Genomic DNA, 20,700 nt, shown 5'->3' on the forward strand with positions numbered 1-20,700 from the left:
TCAGGCCTGTCGTTGTTATCCGAAATGTACTTTACTCGCATAAGAAGGTTGGATGGAAACCTGGTGAGAAGTACTGTCTTTACGGTACTGTATATACTGTCTTTACGGTACTGTATATACTGTCTTTACGGTACTGTATATACTGTCTTTACGGTACTGTATATACTGTCTTTACGGTACTGTATATACTGTCTTTACGGTACTGTATATACTGTCTTTACGGTACTGTATATACTGTATTTACGGTACTGTATATACTGTCTTTACGGTACTGTATATACTGTCTTTACTGTTCTGTATATACTGTCTTTACGGTACTGTATATACTGTCTTTACGGTACTGTATATACTGTCTTTACGGTACTGTATATACTGTCTTTACGGTACTGTATATACTGTCTTTACTGTTCTGTTTATACTGTCTTTACGGTACTGTATATACTGTCTTTACGGTACTGTATATACTGTCTTTACGGTACTGTATATACTGTCTTTACGGTACTGTATATACTGTCTTTACGGTACTGTATATACTGTCTTTACGGTACTGTATATACTGTCTTTACTGTTCTGTATATACTGTCTTTACGGTACTGTATATACTGTCTTTACGGTACTGTATATACTGTCTTTACGGTACTGTATATACTGTCTTTACGGTACTGTATATACTGTCTTTACGGTACTGTATATACTGTCTTTACGGTACTGTATATACTGTCTTTACGGTACTGTATATACTGTCTTTACTGTACTGTATATACTGTCTTTACGGTACTGTATATACTGTCTTTACGGTTCTGTATATACTGTCTTTACGGTACTGTATATACTGTCTTTACGGTACTGTATATACTGTCTTTACGGTACTGTATATACTGTCTTTACGGTACTGTATATACTGTCTTTACGGTACTGTATATACTGTCTTTACGGTACTGGTTAAGAACCCTTCTGTCTATATTCTGTCTGTCTGTTCTGGTTAAGAACCCTTCTGTCTATATTCTGTCTGTCTATTCTGGTTATGAACCCTTCTGTCTATATTCTGTCTGTCTGTTCTGGTTAAGAACCCTTCTGTCTATATTCTGTCTGTCTATTCTGGTTATGAACCCTTCTGTCTATATTCTGTCTGTCTGTTCTGGTTAAGAACCCTTCTGTCTATATTCTGTCTGTCTATTCTGGTTAAGAACCCTTCTGTCTATATTCTGTCTGTCTATTCTGGTTAAGAACCCTTCTGTCTATATTCTGTCTGTTCTGGTTAAGAACCCTTCTGTCTATATTCTGTCTGTTCTGGTTAAGAACCCTTCTGTCTATATTCTGTCTGTCTATTCTGTTTATGAACCCTTCTGTCTATATTCTGTCTGTCTGTTCTGGTTAAGAACCCTTCTGTCTATATTCTGTCTGTCTATTCTGGTTAAGAACCCTTCTGTCTATATTCTGTCTATTCTGGTTAAGAACCCTTCTGTCTATATTCTGTCTATTCTGGTTAAGAACCCTTCTGTTTATATTCTGTCTATTTGTTCTGGTTAAGAACCCTTCTGTCTATATTCTGTCTATTTGTTCTGGTTAAGAACCCTTCTGTTTATATTCTGTCTATTTGTTCTGGTTAAGAACCCTTCTGTCTATATTCTGTCAGTCTATTCTGGTTAAGAACCCTTCTGTCTATATTCTGTCAGTCTATTCTGGTTAAGAACCCTTCTGTCTATATTCTGTCAGTCTATTCTGGTTAAGAACCCTTCTGTCTATATTCTGTCTGTTTGTTCTGGTTAAGAACCCTTCTGTCTATATTCTGTATGTCTATTCTGGTTAAGAACCCTTCTGTCTATATTCTGTCTGTCTGTTCTGGTTAAGAACCCTTCTGTCTATATTCTGTCTATTTGTTCTGGTTAAGAACCCTTCTGTCTATATTCTGTCAGTCTATTCTGGTTAAGAACCCTTCTGTCTATATTCTGTCTATTCTGGTTAAGGACCCTTCTGTCTATATTCTGTCTGTCTGTTCTGGTTAAGAACCCTTCTGTCTATATTCTGTCTGTCTATTCTGGTTAAGAACCCTTCTGTCTATATTCTGTCTGTTCTGGTTAAGAACCCTTCTGTCTATATTCTGTCTGTTTGTTCTGGTTAAGAACCCTTCTGTCTAAATTCTGTCTGTCTGTTCTGGTTAAGAACCCTTCTGTCTATATTCTGTCTGTCTGTTCTGGTTAAGAACCCTTCTGTCTATATTCTGTCTGTCTGTTCTGGTTAAGAACCCTTCTGTCTATATTCTGTCTGTCTGTTCTGGTTAAGAACCCTTCTGTCTATATTCTGTCTGTTCTGGTTAAGAACCCTTCTGTCTATATTCTGTCTATTCTGGTTAAGAACCCTTCTGTCTATATTCTGTCTGTCTGTTCTGGTTAAGAACCCTTCTGTCTATATTCTGTCTATTCTGGTTAAGAACCCTTCTGTCTATATTCTGTCTGTCTGTTCTGGTTAAGAACCCTTCTGTCTATATTCTGTCTGTCTGTTCTGGTTAAGAACCCTTCTGTCTATATTCTGTCAGTCTATTCTGGTTAAGAACCCTTCTGTCTATATTCTGTCTATTCTGGTTAAGAACCCTTCTGTCTATATTCTGGTCTGGTTAAGCAATAAGGCATGATATCCCAGGGATAATAAATAATTATAAATAATATGACCACCTGAATAACTCCTGACTAAGTGCTGCTCTTAGGCCTGAGGCGAAGCCAAGGTCCGGGGGTGTTATTCACGATAATTCCCGGGCTGTTCTTAGGCCTGAGGCGATGCCAAGGTCCGGGGGTGTTATTCACGATAATTCCCGGGCTGTTCTTAGGCCTGAGGCGAAGCCAAGGTCCGGGGGTGTTATTCACGATAATTCCCGCGTTCGAGTGCCTTAATGGTTTTATAAAACGGTTGCCAACATATAAAAAAAAGATTAACGACATGTTTTCATTAAAAACTTCCACCATACAAAATATTCTGGGCAAAAGCCAGTCGTTAGTTCTGAGATTCTGAAGCTGCTAGCCAAATGGGCTAGTCCTTCATTCTATCCATTCTAATTGCAACGGTTGCTATGCGAAACAAATCATTGGCATGTTGCTATGCAGGCTAGCTCCTCCTCCTCTGCTAGCACACTGGTCCTCTGTAGCTCAGCTGGTAGAGCACGGCGCTTGTAACGCCAAGGTAGTGGGTTCGATCCCCAGGACCACCCATACACAAAAAATGTTTTATTTATGCATGCATGACTGTAAGTCGCTTTGGATAAAAGCGTCTGCTAAATGGCATATTATTATTATTATTAACTAAAGCTAACACACAATCACATCAAGCAGCTGAAAAGACAGCAAACTATGTGAACTTAAGTTTGTTTTACTTTTGTTTCTGTTGGCAGTTCTTTGGCTATATCCATTATAATGAGCCTGATAAATGAATTGGCCTGGATCAGAGAAGCTGTCGGTCTTGTCACATTCATATGCACGGGACAGTGGAGATCGCCAAAAAAACTACAACATTGTTCCACAGGTTGGAGAGGCAGAGAGCAGTGGTGTAGATAAACCCCAACTGTTCCAAACCAAATTCTAGCCTAGTAGCATGAGGAAATATTGTCTAGACACTTTTTCCAGGGGAGATTAAGTTTATAAATTGCCTTGCTGGGCTGTGGGACAGTGAATGCGCATTGATAATTCAAATGGAACTGTTCACAGGCTTTACCAGGAGAATGTGGGGACTGTGGTGCTATAAATCCCAGCATCCAGGATCCAAACAACCCGTTTTATAATTATTGTTAGACGATTCCAGCACCGCTTCGCCAGGTCCAATCCCTGGTACATGTAAAATGGACTTGGTGATTGTGATTGTGACCTTCCACAGATCATCAGGGTCCTGGAGGTAGCCTGTGGGGAGCAGCACACTCTGGCTCTGTCTGCCCAGCATGAGGTGTGGGCCTGGGGCAGCGGCTGCCAGCTGGGCCTGGTCACCAGTGTGTTCCCTGTGTGGAGACCCCAGAAGGTGGAGCACCTGGCTGGGAGGCATGTGGTTCAGGTGAGTGAGTGAATCAATGAATCAATGCATCTTATTAGACATACACTACCAGTCAAAAGTTTGGACACACCTACTCATTCAAGGGTTTTTCTTTATTTGTACTATTTTCTACATTGTAGAATAATAGTGAAGACGTCAAAACTATGAAATAACACATATGGAATCATGTAGTGACCAAAAAAATCAAAATATATTTTATATTTGAGATTCTTCAAATAGCCACCCTTTGCCTTGATGACAGCTTTGCACACGCTTGGCATTCTCTCAACCAGCTTCATGAGGTAGTCACCTGGAATGCATTTCAATTAACAGGTGTGCCTTCTTAAAAGTTAATTTGTGGAATGTATTTCCTTCTTAATGCGTTTGAGCCAATCAGTTGTGTTGTGACAAGGTAGGGGTGGTATACAGAAGATAGCCCTATTTGGTAAAAGACCAAGTCCATATTATGGCAAGAACAGCTCAAATAAGCAAAGAGAAACGACAGTCCATCATTACTTTAAGACATCAAGGTAAGTCAATACAGAAAATGTCAAGAACTTTGAAAGTTTCTTCAAGTACAGTCGCAAAAACCATCAAGCGCTATGATGAAACTGTCTCTCATGAGGACCACCACAGGAATGGAAGACCCAGAGTTACATCTGCTGCAGAGGATAAGTTCATTAGAGTTACCAGCCTCAGAAATTGCAGGCCAAATAAATGCTTCACAGAGTTCAAGTAACAGACATATCTCAACATCAACTGTTCAGAGGAGACTGTGTGAATCAGGCCTTCATGGTCGAATTGCTGCAAAGAAACCACTACTATTTTTTTATTTTACCTTTATTTAACTAGGCAAGTCAGTTAAGAACAAATTCTTATTTACAATGACGGCCTACCCCGGCCAAACCTGGACAACAATGGGCCAATTGTGCGCCGCCCTATGGGACTCCCAATCACGGCCGGTTGTGATACAGCTTGAAATCGAACCAGGGGGTCTGTAGTGACGCCTCAAGCACTGAGATGCAGTGCCTTAGACCGCTGCGCCACTCGGTCTGTAGTGACGCCTCTAGCACTGAGATGCAGTGCCTTAGACCGCTGCGCCACTCGGGAGCCAAAGGACACCAGTAAGAAGAAGAGACCTGCTTGGGCCAAGAAACACGAGCAATGGACATTAGACTGGTGGAAATTTGTCCTTTGGTCTGGAGTCCAAATTGGAGATTTTTGGTTCCAACCGCCGAGTCCTTGTGAGACGCAGTGTGGGTGAACGGATGATCTCCGCATGTGTAGTTCCCACCGTAAAGCATGGAGGAGGAGGTGTTATGGTGTGGGGGTGCTTTGCTGGTGACACTGTCTGTGATTTATTTAGAATTCAAGGCACACTTAACCAGCATGGCTACCACAGCATTCTGCAGCGATACGCCATCCCATCTGGTTTGGGCTTAGTGGGACTATCATTTGTTTTTCAACAGGACAATGACCCAACACACCTCCAGGCTGTGTAAGAGCTATTTTACCAAGAAGGAGAGTGATGGAGTGCTGCATCAGATGACCTGGCCTCCACAACCCCCCGACCTCAACCCAATTGAGATGGTTTGGGATGAGTCGGACGGCAGAGTGAAGGAAAAGCAGCCAACAAGTGCTCAGCATATGTGGGAACTCCTTCAAGACTGTTGGAAAAGCATTCAAGGTGAAGCTGGTTGAGAGAATGCCAAGAGTGTGCAAAGCTGCCATAAAGGCAAAGCATGGCTATTTGAAAAATCTCAAATATAAACTATATTTTGATTTGTTTAACACTTTTTTGGTTACTACATGATTCCATATGTGTTATTTCATAGTTTAGATGTCTTCACTATTATTCTACAATGTAGAAAATAGTAAAAATGAAGAAAAACCCTTGAATGAGTAGGTGTGTCCAAACGTTTGACTGATACTGTATGTGAAATACGTCTAGAGTTGCCTCAGTCATTTCAACAATACATACTGTACATTAAAAATGATTGAGGATTTAAAAACCCAATATAATAAAGTCTACTGACTTCTTTCCATTGTGGTGCAGGTGGCGTGTGGAGGATACCACAGCCTGGCCCTGGTCCGGCGCTTCCCTCCACAAGACTCTCAGTTCACCCGGCCGACGGCTACTGAAAAGTGTGGCCAGTGCAACCAGCCGCTGTTCTCTATGGTGGATAAAGAGGACCATGTCATCATCAACGACAGCCACTACTGCCCCCTAGGGATTGAGCTGGCCGATACCAAACCAGGGAGCTGCTCGAGATCCAGACAGGCCTCCCCTGCCAGACAGTCCTCCTTAGCCCAGAGACTCAGAGCCTCAGCCTGCCCACTCTCTCAGGCAGTCAGCCCTGATCTGGGCCCTGACCCAGACCTAGCCCAAGACCCCATTAAAGGCCCTAAATACCTCTTTCCTGACAGCTCTCTCAGAGAGTCTGGCTCCAAAGAACAAAGTGACCAAGAGGATACCTCAGACCCTCAAAGACATGGCCTTGGGACTCCGACAGAGACAGACAGCACTCAGGTGAGGATCAAAACCACATCTTCAACCGAGGAACTGAAGGACAAGAGAAGGTCTGATCACATCCTGAGCCCGGCTGAGCAGAATGACATCACAGGGAATCCAATCACCTTAGCCAGTGAGACATCAGGGGATCCACTCACCTTAGCCAATCAGACAACAGGGGATTCACTCATCTTAGCCAATCAAACAACAGGGGATCCACTCCCAGGACAGTGCCTAAACTGTTACCTACCTGATCAAGACCAACCTTCTGCCTTAACCTTAACACCGTATCTTCCACCACAACCTACAAATGACACCACCATGCCATCCAGCTTATCATGTTCACTACCAGAGAACTACACAGGTGCCTTAGCTTTAATGGACAATACTGCCTCTGCCTCACCCTTCGAGGGAAACACCACTTTACGCACCGGCTCCTCCAGCAGCCTCTGTGACTCATCTAAGAGTGAAGGGTGTATCCTGAGGGAGGCTAGGTCTGGGCCTGTCCTGGCATACAGGAAGGCCACCCAGGAGGTGCGTCTCTGTGTGGAGGAGGAGACGTTGCAGGGGAAGAAATGCTCCAGTCTGACTGATATTCTGCTAGAGGAGGTCACAGGGGCTAATAGACGACACTCACTACCTCCTCTCCTCTCTCGTGGTAGGTGTGGTCAAATCACATTTTATTTTGTCACATGCTTCGAAAAAAACAACAGGTGTGTAGATTAACAGTGAAATGCTTACTTACGGGACCTTTTTTTAAATATTGAAAAATTAAAATAGTGACACAAGGAATAAATACACCGTGAATAACGAATAACAATGACGAGTAAAAATAACAACATGGTTATATACAGGAAGTATCAGGTAATAACATGGTTATATACAGGAAGTAGCAGGTAATAACATGGTTATATACAGGAAGTAGCAGGTAATAACATGGTTATATACAGGAAGTACCAGGTAATAACATGGTTATATACAGGAAGTAGCAGGTAATAATATGGCTACTGTATATACAGGGAGTACCAGTACCGAGTCGATATGCAAAGGGTTCCAGAAGGGTTCTTCGGCTGTCCCCATAGGAGAACCCTTTTTGGTTCAGGGTAGAACCCTTTTGGGTTCTACATGGAAATCAAAAGGGTTCTACCTGCAACCAAAAAGGGTTCTTCAAAGGGTTCTCCTTTCCTCTTCGCTCCTAATCCGTGGCCGGATCTTTTATTTCTGAGGCTCCGTATCCGTGAGTGCGCAAATTCTCGCAGCATCTCGTGAGAGTTTGGGACTTCACAAACTTTCTCATGCCGAAACCAGATTAAATACATACCAGTAGTTAAATCAGAGTTAAATGCCAAACAGATGATATTCGCAATGTCATTAAGCAAAAAACAAAACAAAACAACAATAGCCACTACAATGTCAAAACATGCGAATATCATCATGATTTTGTCATGAGTTCAGTACCATTTGCTTGATTTTGTGGACCCACGACTATGTTGTATAGACATTAGCTGGCTAGCAAACAATAGCATGCTAGCGACGCAAGTCAGCATAGGTTGCTACATGATAATCAGCTTGTGTTAGCTAGCTAGCGTTAGCTACCTAGCTAGCAAGCCTAGCAAGCTCCAGTCCAATGGAAACCGATGCAACCCTGCTGGCTTCGTGGCTTCGATAGATGACCAGTGGTGACAGTGAAACGCAAGGCTTTAATAAGTGCCATCATGCAGAATTAGCAAGGAAAAGACTGGTTGATGAGCTAGCTAAATTAGCTAGCAAGATAGCTATGGCAGTTAGGCTACTAGTGACACATTGTATCAATGTCAAGAAGGCATGCAGAACGGACTGCCTTTCTGGGACAGGACTTCTCCATTTAGTTAGCTAGTAGAGGGGTACAAAAACGCCAGGTACACAGATGTATAGCTCATACAAAAATATATTTTGTTTTAGTGAATGACAATACATGTTGCAAAGTAAATACAGTTGAAGTCGGAAGTTTACATACACTTAGGTTGGAGTCATTAAAACTTGTTTTTCAACCACTCCACAAATTTCTTGTTAACAAACTATAGTTTTGGTAAGTCGGTTAGGACATCTACTTTGTGCATGACACAAGTAATTTTTCCAACAATTGTTTACAGACAGATTATTTCACTTATAATTCACTGTATCACAATTCCAGTGGGTCAGAAGTTTACATACACTATGTTGACTGTGCCTTTAAACAGCTTGGAAAATTCCAGAAAATGATGTCATGGCTTTAGAAGCTTCTGATAGGCTAATTGACATCATTTGAGTCAATTGGAGGTGTACCTGTGGATGTATTTCAAGGCCTACCTTCAAACTCAGTGCCTCTTTGCTTGACATCATGGGAAAATCAAAATAAATCAGCCAAGACCTCAGAAAAAGAATTGTAGACCTCCACAAGTCTGGTTCATCCTTGGGAACAATTTCCAAATGCCTGAAGGTACCACGTTCATCTGTACAAACAATAGTACGCAAGTATAAACACCATGGGACCACGCAGCCATACTGCTCAGGAAGGAGACGTGTTCTGTCTCCTAGAGATGAACGTACTTTGGTGCGGAAAGTGCAAATCAATCCCAGAACAACAGCAAAGGACCTTGTGAAGATGCTGGAGGAAACAGGTACAAAAGTATCTATATCCACAGTAAAACGAGTCCTATATTGACATAACCTGAAAGGCCGCTCAGCAAGGAAGAAGGCACTGCTCCAAAACCGCCCAAAATAAGTCAGACTACGGTTTGCAACTGCACATTGGGACAAAGATCGTACTTTTTGGAGAAATGTCCTCTAGTCTGATGAAACAAAAATAGAACTGTTTGGCCATAATCACAATCGTTATGTTTGACCCAGAACATATCAGGCTTTCTGCCGGAATCACTGAATCACTGGACCTTTAACACTGGATCATCGCAACTAGCTAGCTGCAACCGAATGGATGTTGTGGTTGGCTAATCAGCCTTGAGCTAGCCTCGAGTCAGGCCCATCTCCCGGCTATCTACCTCTCTGTCAACCGGACGGGACCTCCTAGTGTCGACACGGAGCCCCGCCGATCCATCACGACTGGTCTGCCGATGTAATCATCTGTGGTTTCAACAGGCTTCCCGTTGCGACGACCACAAAGATCCATCTGCTAGCCACGGCCCGCTAGCATACGCAATTCAACAGCCGTGCTTCCTGATCGCCTGTGCTGTAGCACCAATTCGAACTGCTCTCGGACTCACATTGCTGTTCACTGGACCTTATGATCACTCAGCTGCACAGCTGATGCCTGCTGGACTGTTCCTTTACACGGTACCCTGTCCTGTTTATCTGTTTAGCCTCAGCCCAAACTTTCATCGCCATTACCAGTTGTTGTCTTAGCTCTCTCGAATAACACCTGTGATTGCTTTATGCCTCTCTCTCATGTCAATATGCCTTGCCTATTGCTGTTCCAGTTATTTCTTATTATACAATTTCACTGTAGAGCCCCAAGTCCCTCTCAAACTGCCTCAAATAGCTCCTTTGTTCCACCCCTTATACACGCGGAGACCGGCTCAATCGGTGCCTCCAGTGATGCTATCTCTTTCATTGTTACCCAACGCTTAGGTTTACCTCCACTGTACTCATATCCTTCCATATCCTTGTCTGTACATAATGCCCTGAATCTATTCTACAACGCCAGGAAAATCTGCACCTTTTATTCTCTGTACTCAACGCACTAGAAGACCAGTTCTTAAAGCCTTTAGCCGTATCCTTATTCTAGTCCTCCTCTGTTCCTCTGGTGATGTAGAGGCTAACCCAGGCCCTGCAGCCCCCAGTATCACTCCTACTCCCCAAGCGCTATCATTTGTTCACTTCTGTTACCGTAAAAGCATTGGCTTTTTGCACGTTAAAGTCAGAAGCCTCCTCCCTAAGTTTGAGTTATTCACTGCGTTAGCACACTCCGCCAACCCTGATGTTCTAGCAGTATCTGAATCCTGGCTTAGGAAGGCCACCAAAGATTCAGAAATGTCCATCGCCAACTACAACATTTTCCGTCTAGGTAGAACTGCCAAAGGGGGTGGAGTTGCAATCTACTGTAGAGATAGCCTGCAGAGCTCTATCATACTATCCAGGTCTGTGCCCAAACAGCTTGAGCTCCTACTTCTAAAAATCCACCTTTCCAGAAATAAGTCTCTCACTGTTGCCGCTTGCTACAGACCCCCTCAGCCCCCAGCTGTACCCTGGACACCATATGTGAATTGATTACCCCCCATCTATCCTCAGAGTTCGTTTTGCTTGGTGACCTAAACTGGGATATGCTTAACACCCCGGCCATCCTACAATCCAAACTAGATGCCCTCAATCTCACACAAATTATCAAGGAACCTACCAGGTACAACCCTAAATCCGTAAACATTGGCACCCTCATAGATATCATCCTGACTAATTTACCCTCTAAATACACCTCCGCTGTCTTCAACCAGGATCTCAACGATCACTGCATTATTGCCTGCGTCCGTAACGGGTCCACGGTCAAACGACCACCCCTCATCACTGTCAAACGCTCCCTAAAACACTTTACATTTTACATTTACATTTTAGTCATTTAGCAGACGCTCTTATCCAGAGCGACTTACAGTTAGTGAATACATATTTTTTTATACTGGCCCCCCGTGGGAATCAAACCCACAACCCTGGCGTTGCAAACGCCATGCTCTATCAACTGAGCTACATCCCTGCCGGCCATTCCCTCCCCTACCCTGGACGACACTGGGCGCTGCCCATGAGTCTCCCGGTCGCGGCCGGCTGCGACAGAGCCTGGATTCGAACCAGGATCTCTAGTAGCACAGTTAGCACTGCGATGCAGTGCCTTAGACCACTGCGCCACTCAGGAGCGAGCAGGCCTTCCTAATTGACCTGGCCCAGGTATCCTGGATGGATATCGATCTCATTCCGTCAGTAGAGGATACCTGGTTGTTCTTTAAAAGTGCTTTCCTCTCAATCTTAAATAAGCATGCCCCATTCAAAAAATTCAGAACTAAGAACAGATATAGCCCCTGGTTCTCCTCAGACTTGAATGCCCTTGACCAGCACAAAAACATCCTGTGGCGTACTGCATTAGCATCAAATAGCCCCAGCGATATGCAACTTTTCAGAGAAGTTAGGAACCAATATACACAAGCAGTTAGGAAAGCAAACGCTAGCTTTTTCAAACAGAAATTTGCATCCTGTAGCACTAACTCCAAAAAGTTTTGGGACACTGTAAAGTCCATGGAGAATAAGAGCACCTCCTCCCAAGCTGCCCACTGAACTGAGGCTAGGAAACACTATCACCACCGATAAATCTACAATAATTGATAATTTCAACAAGCATTTTGCTACGGCTGGCCATGCTATCCACCTGGCTACCACTACCCTGGCCACCAGCTCTGCACCCTCCGCTGCAACTTGCCCATGCCCCCAACCCGCTTCTCCTTCACACAAATTCAGACAGCTGATGTTCTGAAAGAGCTGCAAAATCTGGACCCCTACATATCATCTGGGCTAGACAATCTGGACCCTTTCTTTCTAAAATTATTAGCCGAAATTATTGCAACCCCTATTACTAGCCTGTTCAACCTCTCTTTCGTAACGTCTGAGATCCCCAGAGATTGGAAAGCTGCCGCGGTCATCCCCCTCTTCAAAGGGGGTGACACTCTAGATCTAAACTGTTACAGACCTATATCCATCCTGCCCTGCTTTTCGAAAGCTTTTGAAAGCCAAGTTAACAAACAGATCACCGACCATTTCGAATCCCACCGTACCTTCTCCGCTATGCAATCCGGTTTCCGAGCTGGTCATGGGTGCAACTCAGCCTTGCTCAAGGTCCTAAACAAAATTATAACCGCGATCGATAATAGACAGTACTGTGCAGCCGTCTTCATCGACCTGGCCAAGGCTTTTCGACTCTGTCAACCACTGCATTCTTATTGGCAGACTAAATAGCCTTGGTTTCTCAAATGACTGCCTCGCCTGATTCACCAACTACTTCTCAGATAGAGTTCAATGTGTCAAATCGGAGGGCCTGTTGTCTGGACCTCTGGCAATCTCTATGGGGGTGCCACAGGGTTCAATTCTTGGGCTGACTCTTTTCTCTGTGTATATCAATGATGTCGCTCTTGCTGCCGGTGACTCTCAGATCCAACTCTACGCAGACGACACCATTTTGTATACATCTGGCCCTTCATTGGAAACTGTGTTAACAAACCTCCAAACGAGCTTCAACGCCATACAACACTCCTTCCGTAGCCTCCAACTGCTCTTAAACACTAGTACAACTAAATACATGCTCTTCAATCGAAAGCTGCTGGCACCCGCCCACCCGACTAGAATCACTACTCTCGGCGGGTCTGACCTAGAGTATGTGGACAACTACAAATATCTAGGTGTCTGGTTAGACTGTAAACTCTCCTTCCAGACTCACATTAAGAATCTCCAATCCAAAGTTAAATCTAGAATCGGCTTCCTATTTCGCAACAAAGCATCCTTCACTCATGCTGCCAAACATGCCCTCGTTAAACTGACTATCCTACCGATCCTTGACTTCGGCGATGTCATTTACAAAATAGCCTCCAACACTCTACTCAGCAAATTGGATGTAGTCTATCACAGTGCCATCCGTTTTGTCACCAAAGCCCCATATACTACCCACCACTGTGACCTGTACGCTCTTGTTGGCTGGTCCTCACTACATATTCGTCGCCAAACCCACTGGCTCCAGGTCATCTATAAATCACTGCTAGGCAAATCCCCGTCTTATCTTAGCTCATTGGTCACCATAGCAACACCCACCCTTAGGATGCGCTCCAGCAGGTATATCTCACTGGTCATCCCCAAAGCCAACACCTCCTTTGGCCGCCATTCCTTCCAGTTCTCTGCTGCCAATGACTGGAATGAACTGCAAAAATCTCTGCAGCTGGAGACTCTTATATCCCTCACTAACTTTAAGCATCAGTTGTCAGAGCACCTTACCGATCACTGCACCTGTACACAGCCCATCTGAAATTAGCCCACCCAACTACCTCATCCCCATATTGTTATTTATTTTGCTCATTTGCACCCCAGTATCTCTATTTGCACATCATCTCTTGCACATCTATCATTCCAGTGTTAATACTAAATTGTCATTATTTTGCACTATAGCCTATTTATTGCCTTACCTCCATAACTTACTACATTTGCACACACTGTATATATATTTTCTGTTATATTTTTGACTTTATGTTTTGCTTTACCCCATATGTAACTCTGTGTTGTTTTTTATCGCACTGCTTTGCTTTATCTTGGCCAGGTCGCAGTTGTAAATGAGAACTTGTTTCTCAACTGGCTTACCTGGTTAAATAAAGGTGAAAGAAAATAAAAAATGTTTGGAGGAAAAAGGGGGGACTTGCAAGCTGAAACACGGGGGTGGCAGCATCATGCTGTGGGGGTGCTTTGCTGCAGGAGGGACTGGTGCACTTCACAAAATAGATGGCATCATGAGGAAGGAAAATGATGTGGATATATTGAAGCAACATCTCAAGACATCAGTCAGGAAGTTAAAGCGTGGTCGCAAATGGGTCTTCCAAATGGACAATGACCCCAAGCATACTTCCAAAGTTGTGGCAAAATGGCTTGAGGACAACAAAGTTAAGGTATTGGAGTGGCCATCACAAAGCCCTGACCTCAATCCTATATAACATTTGTGGGCAGAACTGAAAAAGCATGTTTGAACAAGGAGGCCTACAAACCTGACTCAGTTACACCAGCTCTGTCAGGAGGAATGGGCCAAAATTCACCCAACTTATTGTGGGAAGCTTGTGGAAGGCTACCCGAAACGTTTGACCCAAGTTAAACAATTTAAAGGCAATGCTACCAAATACTAATTGAGTGTATGTAAACTTCTGACCCACTGGGAATGTGATGAAAGAAATAAAAGCTGAAATAAATAATTCTCTCTACTATTATTCTGACATTTCACATTCTTAAAATAAAGTTGTGATCCTAACTGACCTAAGACAGGGAATTTTTACTAGGATGAAATGTCAGGAATTGTGAAAAACTGAGTTTAAATGTATTTGGGTAAGGTGTATGTAAACTTCCGACTTCAACTGTACCTGCGTCAAATATCTCATTGCATTTTATGCTAATTGCATAAAATCTCTAGTTGTGTTTTTGTTTTTTTCATAGGAAAGGGGACTCACCCAACATCAAGTGAAGGGGGGATACATCATTTAAGATAGCTAGTGACTGAGGATGAAAAACCCAGTGACCACTTGATTTCCTCCTATACCCATATTTAGATTAAATGCACTTGATTTTTGTGTGAATGACATTCAATCTATTTTGGGGTATCTATAATAATCCTTATATTTTATACTCAGCGGGCGTACTTCAGATCAGCAGACGCTCTGACCCTATGTTTTTTTTGTTTTTTTGTTTTGGGGTTGGGGTTTGGGTTGGGGTAAGGGGGGGTAGAAGGATTACTTTATCCTATCCCAGGTATTCCTTAAAGAGGTGGGGTTTCAAATGTCTCTGGAAGGTGGTGAGTGACTCCGCTGTCCTGGCGTCGTGAGGGAGCTTGTTCCACCATTGGGGTGCCAGAGCAGCGAACAGTTTTGACTGGGCTGAGCGGGAACTATGCTTCCGCAGAGGAAGGGGAGCCAGCAGGCCAGAGGTGGATGAACGCAATGCCCTCGTTTGGGTGTAGGGACTGATCAGAGCCTGAAGGTACGGAGGTGCCGTTCCCCTCACAGCTCCGTAGGCAAGCACCATGGTCTTGTAGCAGAATGGTTTCATGTTAGCTTGGTTTTAAAGTAACACAAAGATTTTCTCATTTAGTTTGCCTCACCCCAGAAATGCAAATCAGTTGTCAAAATCAGTTTTCAGAGAAAATGCATAGATGTATGTACGGTACCAGTCAAAAGTTTGGACTCACCTACTCATTCAAGGGTTTTTCTTTATTTTTTTACTATTTTCTACATTGTAGAATAATAGTGAAGACATCAAAATTATGAAATAACACATATGGAATCATGTAGTAACCAAAAAAGTGTTAAACAAATCAAAATATATTTTATATTTGAGATTCTTCAAATAGCCACCCTTTGCCTTTATGTCAGCTTTGCACACTCTATGGCCCCAGTCTGTAGCGGTCGGGTGCCTTGCAGTTGCCACATCAAGCGGTGATGCAGCCAATCAAAATGCTCTCAATGGTGAAGCTGTAGAACTTTTTGAGGGCCCATGCCAAATATTTTCAGCCTCCTGACGGGGAAGAGGCGCTGTTGTGCCCCCTTCACAACTGTGTGGGTGTGTGTGAACCATGTCAATTCCTCAGTGACGTGGACACAGAGGAACTTGAAGCTCTCGACCCGCTCCAGTACAGACCTATCGATGTGGAAGGGGGCGTGCTCTCCCCTCCGTTTCCTGTAGTCCATGATCAGCTTCTTTGTCTTGCTGACGTTGAGGGAGAGGTTGTTGTCCTGGCAACACACGGCCAGGTCTCTGACCTCCTCCCTATAGGCTGCCTCGTCGTCGGGAGCAAACTTGATGATACAATTTTATTGGTCGCATACACATATTTAGCAGGTGTTATTGTGGGTGTAGCGAAATGCTTGTGTTCCTAGCTCCAACAGTGCAGTAATATCTAACAATACACAACAATACACACACATCTAAAGTAAAATGATAGCATTAAGAAATATATAAATATTAGGAAAAGCAATGTTGGAGTCCGGAGTATTCAGCGCCTTCGGAAAGTATTCAGAACCTTGATGTTTTACACATTTTGTTACATTACAGCCTTATTCTAAAATGGATTACATTTTTTTAAATCGTCAGCAATCTACACACAATACCCCATAATGACAAAGCGAAAACAGGTTTTTAGAAATGTTTGCAAATGAAAACTGAAATACCTTATTTACATAAGTATTCAGACCCTTTACTATGAGATTCGAAATTGAGCTCAGGTGCATCCTGTTTCCATTGATCATCCTTGAGATGTTTCTACAACTTGATTGGAGTCCACCTGTGGTAAATTCAATTGATTGGACATTATTTGGAAAGGCACACACCTGTCTATATAAGGTCACACAGTTGACAGTGCATGTCAGAGCAAAAACCAAGCCATGAGGTCGAAGGAACTGTCCGTAGAGCTCCGAGACAGCATTGTGTCGAGGCACAGGTCTGGGGAAGGGTACAAAAACAATGTCTGCAGCATTGAAGGTCCCCAAGAACACAGTGGCCTCCATCATTCTTAAATGGAAGAAGTTTGGAACCACCAAGACTATTCCTAGAGCTGGCCGCCCGGCCAAACTGAGCAATCAGGGGAGAAGGGTCTTGGTCAGGGAGTTGACCAAGAACCCGATGGTCACTCTGACAGAGCTCTAGAGTTCCTCTGTGGAGATGGGAGAACCTGCCAGAAGGACAACCATCTCTGCAGCACTCCACCAATCAGGCCTTTATGGTAGAGTGGCCAGACAGAAGCCACTCCTCAGTAAAAGGCACATGACAGCCTGCTTGGAGTTTGCCAAAAGTCACCTAAAGGACTCTGACCATGAGAAACAAGATACTCAGGTCTGATGAAACCAAGATTGAACTCTTTGGCCTGAATGCCAAGCGTCACGTCTGGAGGAAACCTGGCACCATCCCTACGGTGAAGCATGGTGGTGGCAGCATCATGCTGTGGGGATGTTTTTCAGCGGCAGGGACTGGGAGACTAGTCAGGATCGAGGGAAAGATTAACGGAGCGAAGTACAGAGAGATCCTTAATGAAAACCTGCTCCAGAGCGCTCAGGACCTCAGACTGGGGTGAAGGTTCACCTTCCAACAGGACAACGACCCTAAGCACACAGCCAAGACAACGCAGGAGTGGCTTCGGGACAAGTCTCTGAATGTCCTTGAGTGGCCCATCCAGACCCCGGACTTGAACCCAATCGAACATCTCTGGAGAGACCTGAAAATAGCTGTGCAGCAACACTCCCATCCAACCTGACAGAGCTTAAGAGGATCTGCAGAGAAGAATGGGAGAAACTCCCCAAATACAGGTGTGCCAAGCTTGTAGTGTCATACCCAAAAAGACTCGAGGCTGTAATCGCTGCCAAAGGTGCTTCAACAAAGTACTGAGTAAAGGGTCTGAATACTTATGTAAATGTTATATTTCAGTTTTTTATTTTTAATACATTTGCTAACATTTCTAAAAACCTATTTTTGCTTTGTCATTATGGGGTATTGTGTGTAGATTGATGAGGGGAAAAAACTATTTATCCATTTTAGAATAAGGCTGTAACGTAACAAAATGTGGGAAAAGTCAAGGGGTCTGAATACTTTCCGAAGACACTGTATATATATATATAGACATGACATGATTCTTGGTTGGTGAGCGGACCCCAGACCTCACTATAATACACAGTGTTCTTGGGGACCTTCAATGCTGCAGACATTTTTTGGTACCCTTCCCCAGATCTGTGCCTTGACACAATGTTATCTCGGAGCTCTATGGACATTTCCTTCGACCTCATGGCTTGGTTTTTGCTCTGACATGCACTGTCAACTGTGGGACCCTATATAGACAGGTGTGTGCCTTTCCAAATCATGTCCAATCAATTGAATTTACCACAGGTGGATTCCAATCAAGTTGTAGAAACATCTCAAGGATGATCAATGGAAACAGGATGCACCTGAGCTCAATTTCGAGTTTCATAGCAAAGGTTCTGAATATTTATGTAAATAAGGTATTTCTGGTTTTTATTTGTAATACATTTGCAAACATTTCTAAAAACCAGTTTTTGCTTTGTCATTATGGGGTATTGTGTGTAGATTGATGAGGAAACATTTTTATTTAATCAATTTGATAATAAGGCTGTAACGTAACAAAATGTGGGAAAAGTCAAGGGGTCTGAATACTTGCCAAATGCACTGTATATGTGTGTATATATATATATATATATATATATATATATATATATATATATATATATATATATATGTGTTTTTGTTTATATGTGATGGGATGTATAGACATTATGGACAGTATGTGGATAGAATATGTAGTATATCTGAAGAATACGTAGGATAGAATATAGTATATATAGAGCAATAGTTGAATAGGTGGTATTGACTAGAATACAGTATATACATACGAAATGGGTAAAACAGTATGTAAACATTATTAAAGTGACCAGTGTTCCATTATTAAAGTGACCAGTGATTCCATGTCTATGTACATAGGGCATCAGCCTCTAAGGTGCAGGGTTGAGTAACCGGGTGGTAGCCGGCTAGTGACAGTGACTAAGTTCAGAGCAGAGTACTGGGTGTAGGCCGGCTAGTGATGGCTATTTAACAGTCTGATGGCCTTGAGTTAGAAGCAGTTTTTCAGTCTCTCTGTCTCAGCTTTGATGCACCTGTACTGACCTCGCCTTCTGGATGATAGCGGGGTAAACAGGCAGTGGCTCGGGTTGGTTGATGTCCTTGATGATCTTTTTGGCCTTCCTGTGACATCGGGTGCTGTAGGTGTCCTGGAGGGCAGGCAGTGTGCCCCCTGTGATGCGTTGGGCAGACCGCACCACCCTCTGGAGAGCCCTGCGGTTGCGGGTGGTGCAGTTGCTGTACCAGGAGGTGATACAGCCCGACAGGATGCTCTCAATTGTGCATCTGTAAAACTTTGTGAGGGTCTTAGGGGCCAAGACCAATTTCTTCAGCCTCCTGAGGTTGAAGATGCGCTGTTGGCCTTCTTCACCACACTGTCTGTGTGGGTGGACCATTTCAGATTGTTAGTGATGTGTACGCCGAGGAACTTGAAGCTTTTCACCTTCTCCACTGTGGTCCCGCCGATGTGGATAGGGGTGTGCTCCCTCTGCTGTCTCCTGAAGTCCACGATCAGCTCCTTCGTTTTGTTGATGTTGAGTGAGAGGTTATTTTCCTGGCACCACACTCCCAGAGCCCTCACCTCCTCCCTGTAGGCTGTCTCGTCATTGTTGGTAATCAAGCATACTACTGTTGTGTCGTCTGCAAACTTGATGATTAAGTTGGAGGCGTGCTTGGCCACGCAGTCATGGGTGAACAGGGAGTACAGGAGGGGGCTGAGCACACACCCTTGTGGGGCCCCAGTGTTGAGGATCAGCGAAGTGGAGATGTTGTTTCCTACCTTCACCACCTGGGGGCAGCCCGTCAGGAAGTCCAGGACCCAGTTGCACAGGGTGGGGTTCAGACCCAGGGCCTTGAGCTTAATGATGAGCTTGGAGGGTACTATGGTTGCTGGTTTTCCTTTTGTAGTCCGTGATTGTCTGTAGACCCTGCCACATACGTCTCGTGTGTGATCCGTTGAATTGCGACTCCACTTTGTCTCTATACTGATGTTTTGCGTGTTTAATGCGCGAATGCTGCCGTCTATCCACGGTTTCTGGTTAGGGTAGGTTTTAATAGTTACAGTGGGTACAAAATCTCCTATACACTTCCTGATAAACACAGTCACCGTTTCAGTGTTTTCGTCAAAAATTATTTTCGCAAGCTGCCCCGGAACATCCCAGTCCGCGTGATCAAAACAATCTTGAAGTGTGGATTCCGATTGGTCAGACCAGCGTTGAATAGTCCTTAGCACGGGTACTTCCTGTTTGAGTTTCTGCTTATAGGAAGAGAGGAGCAAAATGGAGTCGTGGTCAGATTTGCAGAAAGGAGGGCGGGGGAGGGCCTATAACTATCCCGAAAGTTTGAATACCAATGGTCGAGAATTTTAGCAGCCCGAGTACGACAGTTGTTATGTTGATAGAACTTAGGCACCCTAGTCCTTAAATTTACTTTGTTAAAATCCCCAGCTACAATAAATGCAGCCTCAGGATATGTGGTTTCCAGTTTGCATTAAGTCCAGTGAAGTTCTTTGCGGGCCGTCGTGGTATCGGCTTGAGGGGGGATATACACGGCCGTGACTATAACCGAAGAGAATTATCTTGGGAGATAATACGGTCGGCATTTGATTGTGAGGTATTCTAGGTCGGGTGAACAGAAGGACTTGAGTTCCTGTATGTTACTACAATTACACCATGAGTCGTTAATCATGAAACACACACCCCCGCCCTTCTGCTTCCCGGAGAGATATTTATTTCTGCCTGCGCGATGAACTGAGAACCCATCTGGCTGGACCGATTTCGACAGAATATCCCGAGAGAGCCATGTTTCCGTGA

General features: G+C 43.9%; 1 protein-coding gene across 1 annotated transcript in view; it reads left to right on the forward strand.

Annotated features, from left to right (window-relative positions):
- The window catches only part of LOC311128776 (alsin-like), a 119,841-nt gene that overhangs the window by 2,394 nt on the left and 96,747 nt on the right, over positions 1–20,700 (forward strand). The window contains exons 5-6 of the mRNA XM_084161019.1: positions 3,862–4,032; positions 6,068–7,181. Coding sequence (XP_084017145.1) covers positions 3,862–4,032; positions 6,068–7,181 — 1,285 coding nt within the window. The remainder of the gene's footprint in view (positions 1–3,861; positions 4,033–6,067; positions 7,182–20,700) is intronic.

This window comes from Coregonus lavaretus (genome assembly GCF_964263955.1).
Source record: "Coregonus lavaretus genome assembly, chromosome: 5".
Classification (NCBI taxonomy): Eukaryota; Metazoa; Chordata; class Actinopteri; order Salmoniformes; family Salmonidae; genus Coregonus; species Coregonus lavaretus.